This window comes from Ictalurus punctatus, chromosome 9 (assembly GCF_001660625.3).
Source record: "Ictalurus punctatus breed USDA103 chromosome 9, Coco_2.0, whole genome shotgun sequence".
NCBI lineage: Eukaryota > Metazoa > Chordata > Actinopteri > Siluriformes > Ictaluridae > Ictalurus > Ictalurus punctatus.
The window spans coordinates 18337807-18350887 of NC_030424.2; the positions used below are offsets into that span (position 1 = coordinate 18337807).

General features: G+C 40.7%; 1 protein-coding gene across 1 annotated transcript; it reads right to left on the minus strand.

The window, feature by feature from the left end:
- Positions 1-5590: 5590 nt before the first annotated feature.
- dact1 (dishevelled-binding antagonist of beta-catenin 1) lies at positions 5591-12128 on the minus strand. Its single transcript, XM_017477165.3, has 4 exons — positions 11426-12128; positions 9550-9679; positions 8665-8820; positions 5591-8110 (listed from the first exon to the last, which is right to left on the minus strand). Exons 1-4 carry the CDS (start codon positions 11801-11803, stop codon positions 6261-6263), a joined length of 2514 nt encoding a protein of 837 aa, XP_017332654.1. The 5' UTR covers positions 11804-12128; the 3' UTR covers positions 5591-6260.
- Positions 12129-13081: the final 953 nt, after the last annotated feature.

The following is a 13081-nucleotide window of genomic DNA, read 5'->3' on the forward strand; positions in this document are numbered from 1 at the left end:
TTGCAGAATCAACAAACAAATCAGACAGATGGAATTTTCCATACGTGGCCACATACTGCAGTGCTGCCCGTGCCAACAAACCAACAACCTCCTGGGAGGGTCTGAGAAGCTGGCACTAAATGCTGAGTAACAATACTACTCAGTGATCCTCAGAATAAAAGTATCTTCTTAAAGAACTTTAAATATCTCTCTGTAATAAATATCTCTCACACATTCCATATGTGAGCATATGTGCATGTTCAACATGTGTAAGTGATCCTTGTTGCAATGTTTGGAATGTTACCAGAAAAACCCCAAGGATGTAGTTAATCAACACCAATTTGACATATGCACCAATAATGTATGTCTGATATCAAATTGTATTTTGGCATCATATCTAGTAGGTTGCAAAGTACTTTTAAAATTAATATTAAAAATGCATTTCAGCATGCATTCCCTTACTAATTCTATGCAAAAATTGAACTATTATGACTGGTTTTGGCAATGTTTTTTGTTTTATTAATGTACATGTGAAAAATAAATTAATTGTATGAGAACAAGCAAGCAATGTGAAAACTGTGTTAAATATAATATGTGTCTAAAAACCACGTGTAAATTTCAGTGTGAATGATGTAGTTATTCGCATGTAACCTTCCTGTGACTTTCACTTGTAACATTCTTGTAATAATTATGTGACACAAGAATAAAACTTAATAAAAGAAAAATCAACAAAGTCTTTACACCTTTAAAGCATATATATGGATTGCTAATATGGAAAATCAACCATTACTAATTCTCAATACAGCACTGGAAACAACTTCTTTTGAATTCAATTTTTTGTCATGCAAAATAAAGACAGAAGGACAATGAGAGAAAGACGGATCTGTTTATGAGTTGCTCTGTGGGATCATTTGTCATCATCCCATACTGTCTCATTATCATAATGAGCAGCATAGCTGCACAGGGACAGATAAGGAATGACCTACCTGCAGCCTGTGTGCGTGAGAGAGTCAAAGAGAATGAGAGTGAACTTGCATGTGTGTGTGTTGCGCCTAAAGCAAACATACTTCACATACCCATACACTTTCAGACTCCAAACTGTTAACTGTTAACTGCTGTTGCTGTTAACTGCTAGGTAAATTGAATGTTAGACATCCAAATCAGACATGCTCATGACAGTGGAGTTTATTATTTAACTGTCTTCTTAACTGTATTATTTAACTGTGCTCACTCAAAGACTCATGGCCTGTTATAGAAGGAGATTTATGTGGAGGTGCCATGCCTCCAGTCTGCTCTCTGTGTGCACAGGAGGAGAGGAGCGAGGTCTCAGCAAAGCCCTTCACTCCTCCCCTGCAGCATCATTCTGTTGCTCTGGCTCTGTTTGCCTCCTCATACACACGGTTTGTTTCATGCCTCATAAACAACATCACTAAATCTGGCCTTTGAATAAAACTGGACTATTTAAAAATGTAACACTGAAGACAGTTTAAATGAGGGTTTCTCATTTAAAAGAACAACTGGTGCATTTTAGGTTAATTGCCACTACACTAGTTATTTCCAGAACTAATACTCTAAGTGGTTATGAGTCATAATAATACCTTTTCTTTACATCAATTAGTCTCAAAAAGCCTTTTTCCTGCACTGAGATGAGCTTAAAGATCAGACTGGGAGTCTAAGGACTCTATTTAGTGTTATCAAAAAAGTCATCAGTGCTTTTAAGTCCTGAGGTGCTCTTAAAAGCCTTCCTTTGGGCAAGTTAAGTCATACACCAAGAGACATTTATGCCGCAAACATAATTAGCAGTCTGTTTTTGGGTTATAACTAATTCCTCTGCGTTTGTTATCAGAGGACTTTTCACAGTAATAGTAATGACCTATTTCCTTTTTGATTCTGCTTGAATTATAGTGACAAGATTTGTTCTGCAACCTTCATTATGATGGCCTAATTAAGCGCAACACTCCACCACCCCCAGATGCTGCCCAGACGCCCACTCACCACTTATAGACATCAAATACAGCTCTGCACAAGAGCATTCATTGACTCGCTCAAGCTTGTTTTCTATAGCTCTGATTACATGTAAATGAAATGAAGGGTCCTGTTGAGACCACCAGCCTCTCTCGGCCCTCCCCTACCCACAGGCTCCACTGACCTCTCAGAGGCCCTCTCCCCCACCCCCAGGGTGCAGACGACCCCTTCCTGGCCGGCCACAGCAGGACAACGGCTATGATGACACACCAGGGAAAGACTAAGGGGGAAAAAAGTCTATTAACGAGACAATGCATTTCACAATAATCACCTGATCTGCTTCCCTTCCCCCATACTTGGCCTGCCATCCTGCTGCTTTCTAGCAGAGGTCAGCCAGAGAGCTCATTTAAATATAGATGCGTTTATCCATTTGTTAGAGTTATGGCCTGTCAGACTGAGGTACTGCTGTTGGGCAAAGGCTTTCTACTGGTTCCCAATATTCAAGATACGTGGAAATTACAGCATTTTATTGATCTCGGAGACAAGAGCAGCCGTGAGCCCGAGGACACAGAATAATGATGGTACTGCCTCCTGCTCAGTACCAGCACCAGTTTTGTGTGTTAATGTAAACATACAAGTGTGTTATATAAGTCAAGTTTTTAACATCTTTATGAACTGATTGGACCTCAACCCAGATGAGACCTGTACTATCAACTTAAACCCTTTAACCAATATCTAGATCTGTTCCTGGAAATGCAAAGTGGAGACACAAGACACACGGCAGTCTGGGCCTGCCCTTTTTGATTTACACACTCCATTTCTCCATATCTTCCCACCATTTCCTCTCATTAAGTTTATGGCTCCTGGTGTCTTGTTTGAAGATCAATGATGGAGCACAGTCTGCTGGAGGGAGAGGGGAGACAAAACCCCACAAATACGTCTGTCTCTCTCATTCTCTTTTCCTGTCTGTCTCCTAGACACATGAACACAAACACACCCATACACCAGCATGTACTTTCAAAAGTCATTTCACTAAGACGGGCTAGTGGTGGACTGAAAAGGGATCTTAAGTGATAGTGAGCAAACAGAGCTGTAATTATAGTGAAAGGGCAGATGAGCTCTGAAGGGCATGTGTGTGTTAAGGCCAGCCTCAAGAAGCGAGCAGAGATGAGGCAAATTAGGGGCACACTGGGCCAAGATATCTTGAAACATATTCAGCTCATTATATGCTGTAGGAAACAGAATATCAGTTGACGTATATATGGTAAAGAAAGGACGGTGGAGTTGGGAAACCTAACATTCTACTGGTCCATTACTCAGTATTTCTTTATACACTAGAAATGACTTTTCCAAGACGTACAAATGTTTGAATAAAACTGTAAATACACGACACAACTAATGAAACTATACCATTGATTTGTGGTAATAAATATGTAGCAACAAAGGAAAGTATTTCAGTAGAATGGTGTGAGAAGGACTTCATTGTAGTAGCTCTTGTTTGCTACTGACTAACATTCCCTGACAGCGTTAATGACAAACATCCGATGAGGTGCCAGTTGGAGGATATTTATTGAAAGCTTTATTTATTGTATATAATGTACATTTTCTTGGTCAAGCCTTATGTGTTCATAGAATTAAGAGAATTGAGTTGTTATGATTAAATATCCTCTTGTATGGTGATGCCTGAGACTGGACATATGAATGCCTCTAGAACTTTTTTAAAATTTGAAAATGGCACATGACTCATATTTTATTTAAAAATATATAAATTTATATTGGGAAGAGTCTGGAATTAAATGCAATACCACTGCTTTCTCTCTTGTTATCCATTCTAGTCGCAGGTCTTTAAGTTAACACGCACAAAGACACATTGCTTTCACCAATCAATAAAAAACAAAGCTGGTTAAGGAGGAGCTAAAGATGGGAAAAGAAGTGGCATTTTCACCAGATGGCTGAAACATATTTTATGCACTGGACAAAACTGAATGTCAAAAGCCCCCTAGATAACCATCCCATTCCCTACACACATAACCTAAGATCATGCCACTTCTGAAGAACTGAAGAGAGATGGAGAGAGAGGTATAGTCTGATTAGTGCAGGATATACAAAACATTTATGGGGGTTACACACATTATAAAATGAACACTTAGATGTAATGTAGTATGTTACTAGTTTTAAGTAAACGTCCCATTGGCGATCACCTCTCAGAATGATAGAATGAACTTATCCTAGTCAGCTTTTCTGTACTAGAAACATGCAATGAGAGAGCAATTATGGTTAAAGCCACAAAATAAAAACCACTTTGGGTCAGCATTTTGCTGACATTTGAGCTTCTCCTGAACTTATTAAACAAAGCTCACAGATTAATTTAAACAACTTCTTGCACTGAACATTAACTAATTTATCTCACCAACAGATTCAACAAATCAAACATAATAATGTCTTTTTTGTCTTTCTCACCGATTAGTGCTCCATTAAAGGAAAAAAAAAAAGAATCTAAAACACTTTCTACTTCTCATGCCCTTTGACATGCAGGCTGTTACTGGTTGTTTTAAATAAACCTGAACAGGTTCTATAATAGATATTTTATGTTCAGTGCACAAGACCTCTGTTTGGATGAAATGCTTGTAACTGAGCAGGAAAATAAGCCATAAACATGCCAAGTGTCTGAGAGGAGACAAGTCCTGCCTGCTCGTTCACCCAGCTGCAGTAATCCAAACAGACCCACTCCTCTTTACAAATCCAGATTCTTTCCAGAGCAGCTCTGCTCCAGTCAGAATAAAGTAGGAAAATTTTTCATGCAGCGTGTCTGCTGGGGAACCGGGCCAATGAGAAAAAGGTCAGACACTCATGTAAGGACAATGCTAATGCACAACACATCTACTTGCTAGTGCCTGCTGCATGGCCCATAGTTAAATGCATTCGAACAGTGATTTAGAGTTTGGTTTTCATTCCTGGAGGATATCTGCACTGCACAGTATTATATCATTTCTACTGCACCACATCAGATGATGTTAAATAATTAATAGTAAAAGATCAGGTAAAATAATATAGCACAATGCAGTGCTTCTCTACCAGTGCAGTAGCATACTGTAGTACATATGTACATACAGCACAGTAGGCTACATACGTACTGAAGGATAAGTGCTTGTTGCAACCAGAGTAAACAATAAGACACCTTGTTCTTATATTACTAAATACCTCAGTCTCAAAAAACAAATATCTGGAATTAGAAAAGTCAAGATGCAAGTTATTAGTCATAGCCAGTGTAATTTTTTTAAATAGGCAGCCACAATTAATTAGATCTTTTCCTTTATTCCTAAAGCTTATAAAGAGGTATGTATTTGACTATTGACTTGGTTGGCTTAGCTGATATAAAAAAGGCAACAATCTCATAATCATTAAAAATCAAATGGTGATCTGTAATTTTAGCACAACTGAAAAAATAAACTAAGATTTTATAACTTCATTATTTATATATTACTTCTAATTTATGGGTGAAATTAACCTAAGCTTAAGCAAGATATTAATCACGCACGAACATAAATTTTTTTAATGTACTTTTCCTGAATTTTGAAATACTAAGTACTCATTCAGTGATATCAATAATTTGATCATATGAGTAATAGTTCCAGAGATTTAGAGCTGTTATCAAAGGCAACATTTAATAAAGCATAAAAAGATAGGACACCAAAAATGAAAAAAATATGTACACAAATTGCAATTTACAGATAATAGGCAAAAACCACAAGGTAAATAGTAATGTCAACGCTCATGCATATTTATTGTGCATATAACAAAAGCCCTGTTGTCAGCAGGTGAACTTGCCCAAATATTGTTCGATGTTGCAGACAGACTTGGTCTATCCCTCCATCTCACTTCTTCTCTTTTAGAAACAATGCATTTTTTTAAAATCATACTTCCTATTTTATTTCATGTATGACTAACCAAATATATTAAGTTTTAAATATTTTATTTTTAAAAATCAACAATGTCTATTGATCACATTTACAAATGCACTTGCCATGTAAATGCATCACAGGCAATTCTGAGTTTATAATAAATATGTCTACAGAAAACGACATAATGGGGTTAGTCAGATGCTTCTCAATGATTTTAATGTGTGATTTAAGGATGCTGAAAGTGCATGAGGGGATGTCACTCAAAAAATCCACTTGTAGTGAAAGATATCTTCAACATGACTCGTACAGACTGTAAGCAGTGTGACTGAATTCTTCTTAGGCACTTCATTGGGTGAGTACTGAGAGCAGCTAATTTGATTGGCTGCATCACAACTCCCCAATCCCTTAAGTCTCTCACACTGTGGTCATAAGTTTTAGAGAGCCTGATCGGAAGCGCAGGATTCTCTTCTTTAAATTGTGGGAGGCTTTGATTTTGACGAAGGCTTTGGCCTGTGCTGAAGTCATTTCATGGGATGCTTGATTATACTGAGGCCAGTTGACTCCACTGCTGCCTTCAGAGTCAGTGCTAGTAGTGCTTTCTGCAACAAAGTCTGCCTCACTAGCACTCGACTCACTGTCCCCAAAACAGTTGGTGGTGTAGTTACTGCGCTCATCTTCACTTGTGTCCACGATGGTGGAATGAAAGAGAGAAGCACATTCAGCAGAGTACTCCGAGTCACTTCCCACATAAGCATAAGGGCTGGTGATGTGCATGTTGGAAGGGAGATACATTCCTGACATGTGGCCTAGCATCTCCCTCTTTTGCCTGCGGTGAACCCTCCTGAAAGCCTCCTCATAAGGCACCTCTGGGATGCCACGCAGCCTACGATGGTAGTCACTGCGTTTGTATTTGGGTTTAGCCAGCACAGCCTCATGATGTCTGTGGTGGCCATGGTGTCTTTGGGAAGTTGACCTGCCTGTGGAGGTAGTGTGTTTTTCAAGGATTCGCCCCTCAGGGATTGATGCTGGGATCCTTTTGGCTTTACAAGATGCCCTCTTGGAGGCTTTATATGAAACAGCTATGTCTTCCGTCGGTCTGGATCGCCTGGATCCTGTGCGATGCCTGTCACGGCCTGCTTCTGATACAAGCTCGTTGGAATGGGTCCTATGTTTCACGCTGCTACCGTTCTTCACCTTGACAATTTTCACGTTCTTGCTACCACCTTTGCGAAGTTTTACACTTTGCTCTTGGGCAGGGATGTACTCTGCACTCACCATCTGACCCCCCTCATCCTGACTTTGAGAGGAGGAGCCGAGGCTGAGCACCTCTGGCAGAGGCTGCTCTACTTTAGCATTGCAGGCCACTGAAGCCTGTACATTAGGACTTCTCTTAGGAGTTCCTGCTTTCACCATTTGTGCTGATTTACTGTCCTCCACAGCAGGGTAATAAGAATGCTTCTTGAATTTTGGGGAAGACACTGCATTAGGGCTACCCAAGTCCTGGCATTCCTTAGCAACAACACTTAACGGTTGGCCTTTATTAGCCCCAGGGCCTTTGTTCTTTAATAGGCTATTAGTGTTAACATCATTTTTGATTATGAATTCATTTGGGGGTTGATTCTGAGAACAGGAGGCTCCGTTATTCTCTAAATGTTCTCCCTTGGACTCAACAGGCCACTGTCTTTGAGGTGACACTGTGCTGGGGTCAGTGCAAGGAGCTGTTGCTGCTTGCAAACAAGTCTGCCAGTTTGGTGAGACTTCGGGAGTCCTTGGCTGGATCTGTCCAGTAGCTGCAGGCCTAACACAAAGGCTGCCCTGCCGTAAGACACTCTTGGAGGGGTCTGTGTTTATGCTTGTTCGAAGTTTATTGGTCCTTATTGGCTGTGCTCTCCTCTGAAGCAGTCCAAAGATATAACTGTCCAGTCTTTTGCTGAGGGGAGCTTGAACTTGGGATAAAATGCCTTGCTCTGGTTTTTGACCATTGTCAAGGGTTTCTCCAGACTTGGACAGACCAGTGTCTTCCTTCAGGTGGCTGACCATAGATTGGAAAAAGATGGGGCTCTGAACAGCCACAGCATGGAGAGGGCTAGGGTAGCGATATACATCACTTCCATTTTTGGCTATAAGGTCACAGTGGAACTTGGACATGCCGTCACAGTTCCCATCTGGAGAAGGAGAGTATGGAACGGACAGTGACCTGCGAACTGTACCAGAACACGAGTCCTCACACTGCTCTTCGCACTCAGCACAGACATTGAGCTCATCTGCAGAGGGAACAGGGACAATTAGCAATAGAGAACAAGAAGAGTTTAAAAGAACATAAAGGATCACAAATACTCTACCCCAAAACCATTCCTAGCTTCTAAATGAATCTAAAATTGCGTTTCTGTGACAGCAGTTTCAACCCCAAGTTAATTGTTGAGCTAGGTCAATGGTTGATATGGTTGGTAGCTTTGACATGCAAATGAGCCTTTTGTCTTTTTGGTTTATCAGAGGTGTGGCATTTGCAGAGCTGTGAAACTGTTTCTATCTCTTACGTTCGGGTGTTTTCTTACCCTGTCCTCTTCTACTTGCCGGACTTAATTGTTTTAGAGGACTTTCAGCTAATGATAACAAACAAGGCAAGCAACCGAGATAAGTGTCTGATACTAGAATGTAGGCTTCCTCTTGATGATAACAGTTTAAGGCACAAACAGGACTACTCATGTGCTGCATGTATAAAATGTCAGAGAACACATTGTTTCAGCTAAGCACCATCACCCAGATGACATGGGCTTTGGAGCTGCATAAATACTGCCTCTCTAAAGTGGGCCCTCACCTGAAGACTTGGGTCTTCCTTCAGAGGCACAGAGCGAGGTGTCAAGCGGGGCACACAGGCAAGATGTGGAACGACAGCTGGACAAACACTCACTGAAGACAGAGTTGGAGGAATTAGAGAGGGAGCCCGAAGTACCATCACTTAACTCGTAAAAACCTAGCAGAGAAGGAGAGATAAAGACAGAAGAAATAACCAGAATTAAATATTTATTACTTTCAAACACATCACTCTGTTTTGTAATGACTCTGTTCTATAATATAAATTTGAACTCAAGGGTAGCTTGCATAAAAGTTGTATTACTTTGTAATATAAATCAGCTAATACAGAATTAAGGACACAAGTAATCTCCCCAGCTATTAGGAGCAAAATCTTTTAAACAATAGTGACATTCAGCAAGAAGCCTACACATGTGCAATCAATTTCTGCTTTATATACACTTCACGAAACAAAAGTGTAGTCTGCTTCAGCACTAAAATGACCTCTTGTATTTGGAATGTAAACCAACTCAGCTGGGAAGGCAGTAAGCACAGGGTACAGATTGTTCATATTACCAAATTAGTGCCTAAACAGTGTGGCTAAGCAGTCTCCAACTGAGATTAGGCCTGGCAGGCACATAAGCTGCCACTAGCATTATTGTGTTCACAAGGCACTTTTATACAAAATTATATAACGAGATTATGAACTCTGTTTATGGCCTTTTGGGGAAATAAGAAATGGGATCAGAGAACCAAGGAAATCGCAGTGCACTGATTGGATCAGGCCTCTGTGTTTGGTGTAACATTATGTACTTCATTGTTTTATCCTATTATCTACACAAATAATTTCCAAAGACTTTAAAGCTGTTGAAAGACTCAAGTCCTCCATGATTCCCAGGCTAGAACCAACCTGAACTGGGCCGGCTATCAGTCTCCAGATGCTCATTTAAGGTCTCTGTGTCCAGTCGTAGGTCACTGATCTGTCTGTCCAACTCCTGGAGCTGACTAATCAAACCAGCATCTCGCCTCCGCAGGCAGTTCTGCAGGAGAAAAACAATTTAGTGAGGTCAGAACCACATCTGCGACATGGGGGGAAAATCACCAGTAGAGACAGTCAATGCAGAGAGACATTGTCAGACATTGTTTTTTGTGCTCTGGTATTCAGACCAGTGATGAAGTAAGTTGTTGCTCAGCTGTTTGAGGTAATCAGTCCCCTTTGGAATTCAAGTCTATTTCCCATAGTTGCCGAATGCTGGCTGCCTGGAGGTATGGATCAGACAAGTGTAATGGACTAAATTAGAGTCAGGCCTGGTGGGGGAGAAGCATTCGGGTTAAACACGCCACTTATTTGGAATTGGCCACATCTGACAACACCCAGATCATGTGCTGCATTCCAATTTAAAGTGTGGTGAAACAGCCGACCAAGGGAAAGATCCATTAAAGCACACATACATTACTTCAAATGGCTCATAATCAGTGGTGTGTTATCTACTGCACATTTGTACTGCTGTTTGCTGACAGGAGCAACAGATTCCAGTGCTATATGAAGCAACAGAATGACACTGGCTCTGCTAGGGACTGGGAGGCAGTAAAAACTGTGCTAATGACAGGCAGACTTGTGGTGATTTATGGGTTTGCAGCTCTCCGAATGCTGGGCTGTGGAGACCTTTTTTACCCAGAGCACCATTTGCAGAGTAGGACAAGAGTTATTTTGAAATGGTACTAAATTAACCTTGGGCAGTGGTGATAGCCTATAGACAAGGATTAGAAACAGTGGGTTTGTTCTGTCTATAGGTTTATAATGTATGTTAAATGTTTTAGGAGAAAATGTCAGTGTTTACATTTCCTATTTTCTATTTAGATATCACATTATAAACAACTACAACATTCTTTAATGCTGTTTTTGAGCCTTGCATTGCATATTGTTTGTACTGGGAGTTTTTTTTTTCCTTTGAAAAAGCACTGTTACTCTGTTGCATGGAAACGACGTGTGTGTGAACAGAGAGTTCACTTTAATCCGGAGCAGATCTTCGGCCTGTTTTAAACTCAGCAGGGTGTCAGTGACTGCTGTGCTCCAAAACTTCATTTGGGCCGCTTGGTCTATTGTAACTCAGAGGCAGAACCCCCTCGAAGCACGGAGCAGTACTCTCACTGCATTCAGGAAGTTCCATTTAAATAACATTACATAGCTTTACACCGTTTTCCTGTCATTTTAATGATCATTTGCGGAAATGACTTTGGTTTCCTTCATGCCTGGATAAAGACAAAGTAGTGTCCGGTACATTTAGTAACTTTAGTCCTAACAAATTAACATATTTATGCAAACCAAACACTTTATAGGCCTAAATAATGGTAATATGTTATGCATAGCCTGCACAGTCTTGGTTTTAATTCCAGCTTCAACGCATGCGAACAAATATTTGCCCTAATTTGGTGCTTTATTACAACCAATGAACACGTGAATGCCGCGTTGGTAGTAAAGCGCGTTATCTGAAGGTTTCGCTACTCAGGTGCATGAGTTAGTGGATATATATATATATATATATATATATATATATATATATATATATATATATATATATATACACACACACACACACACACACTAATGATGATGAAAGAAATATCCGCTCTAAAAAAAATCCCCACGGAGGATACAATCTAGCGCGACACACGCGCACGCCAGGACAATGACGCGTGCGCGTACACGCACACACTCACGCAGAACACACACACAAAACACTGGAACATTATATATGCACATGCATTTTGTTTGTACTACATACCAGCTGCTTTCTCAACAGCAAAATGTTCTCTTCCAACAGTTTCTCCTCGTTGTTTAGGTAGTTGTCCTCTACCGCGGAGCACAGCTGACCATCTTCTTCCCCACTTGTGCTGATAGAATCCTGATTACTCAGGGCGTTATGGACCAGCAGCTCCTGTCTCTGTCTCAGATAGTCCAGTTCTGCCAGACCAGCCAGTGTGGCTTCCATCCTGTCTCGGGCTCTGAGGCGCTCCAGTTCCGCGTCTCCTCGCTCTCTGGAGCGGCTCTCATAATCCTTCCTGTCCCGCATCCCGGCGCAGTCCCGGGAAATAAACAGCTCAGCAAGCGCAGCCGTGGTCTGCCTCATCACGCTACTTAAGCTACAACATTCATGACACATAAAGTCTGGTGATGTTCAAACTACACGCCCTTGATGTATTTCTTCTTATATGTACTTACATGGCCGAACAATTTCCACCAAAAACAAAAAACTTTCAAGTATCCACAGAATAAAAAGCTCCACTTTAGTTCATTTAAAGTTGCTTTGAAAAAGCAACGTTAGTTTCCCAATGCAAAAGCAAGAAATGTATCCAAAGTGTGCAGACCTGTGGAGAGAAAGCACGCGCGCTGTGCGGGATGTGAGTGTGCGGGTCAATATAGCGCTCTGAAGCTGCGCGCACTCACTCTGTGTGCAGCGCCCTGTCGACTCCCAAGCGCAGTGAGGTCCTAGTGTCCGCCCGGTTACACCACCAAGCTTCTAATCGTTTTATTACCCCCTCACTTCACGCATAAAAAACGCAACCGAAATCAAAACTCAGATTCAAGTCACTATTTTACTAATCACTAACATGACAAAAAAATCTGTTCACATTTCCAATATCATGGTGATCAAAACAATGAGCCTACTGTCTGATAAAGATAACACATATCTTTAAAGATAGTGTATATATTCTCCTTTAGACCATTATATATGAACAATAATGCTTTATTACACAGTAGTTCATTACGCAAAAGGTGTGTGTCAACTTCGAAATGAATAATAAAGCATACATGTCGCGGTATTACACACGCACACACGCGCGCACACACACACACACACACAGAGAGAGAGAGAGAGAGAGAGAGAGAGAGAGAGAGACGGGTATGTGAAAATTAAGAGGGAGAATGCCTGCCCTCTGCTGTTCTTTAAAAGGTCACGCTGCTCTATCAAAGCCTATGGCAACATTTACAGACCAAGAGTATAAGAAAAAGTAACACACGCACTGCATATAGAATTTATTTACAGATCTAACAAGCTCTATTAATTCTGTGTATCCAGGAACCAAAAAAAAAACAAAAAAAAACTGGAACACAAAAACACATTCATCATCCACTCTGAAAGCTGGATTTGAAAACCATATGCATGCCTGCACTGGGACATTGATCACACAGCTGCCACTAATACTACTACCACATGGAGCAATAAGAGCCTGCAAACCAACCAGATAATTAGACCAGTCCAGAACTCAAAACAGACAGCAGAGCCACTGAAATCAACTTAAGCCAATCTGTGGAATCAATTAAGTAAATTAATGTAACATTTGGATCAAATGCATTTGTCACTTCCTGGTATTTGAACATGACATTCTCCTGGCCTATATGCAGTAACGTAGTTTAGAAAGAATGTAGTAAAGGAAAT

Bases quoted from the DNA above. Each gene is read 5' to 3' on its own strand.
- dact1 (XM_017477165.3), bottom strand. From the start codon at position 11,803: ATGTGTCATGAATGTTGTAGCTTAAGTAGCGTGATGAGGCAGACCACG. The intron at 9,680-11,425 runs GTATGTAGTACA...TTTCTCCTGCAG, and splicing joins TGCTGTTGAGAAAGCAGCTG to AACTGCCTGCGGAGGCGAGA. The intron at 8,111-8,664 runs GTGAGGGCCCAC...TTCCCTCTGCAG, and splicing joins AGGAAGACCCAAGTCTTCAG to ATGAGCTCAATGTCTGTGCT.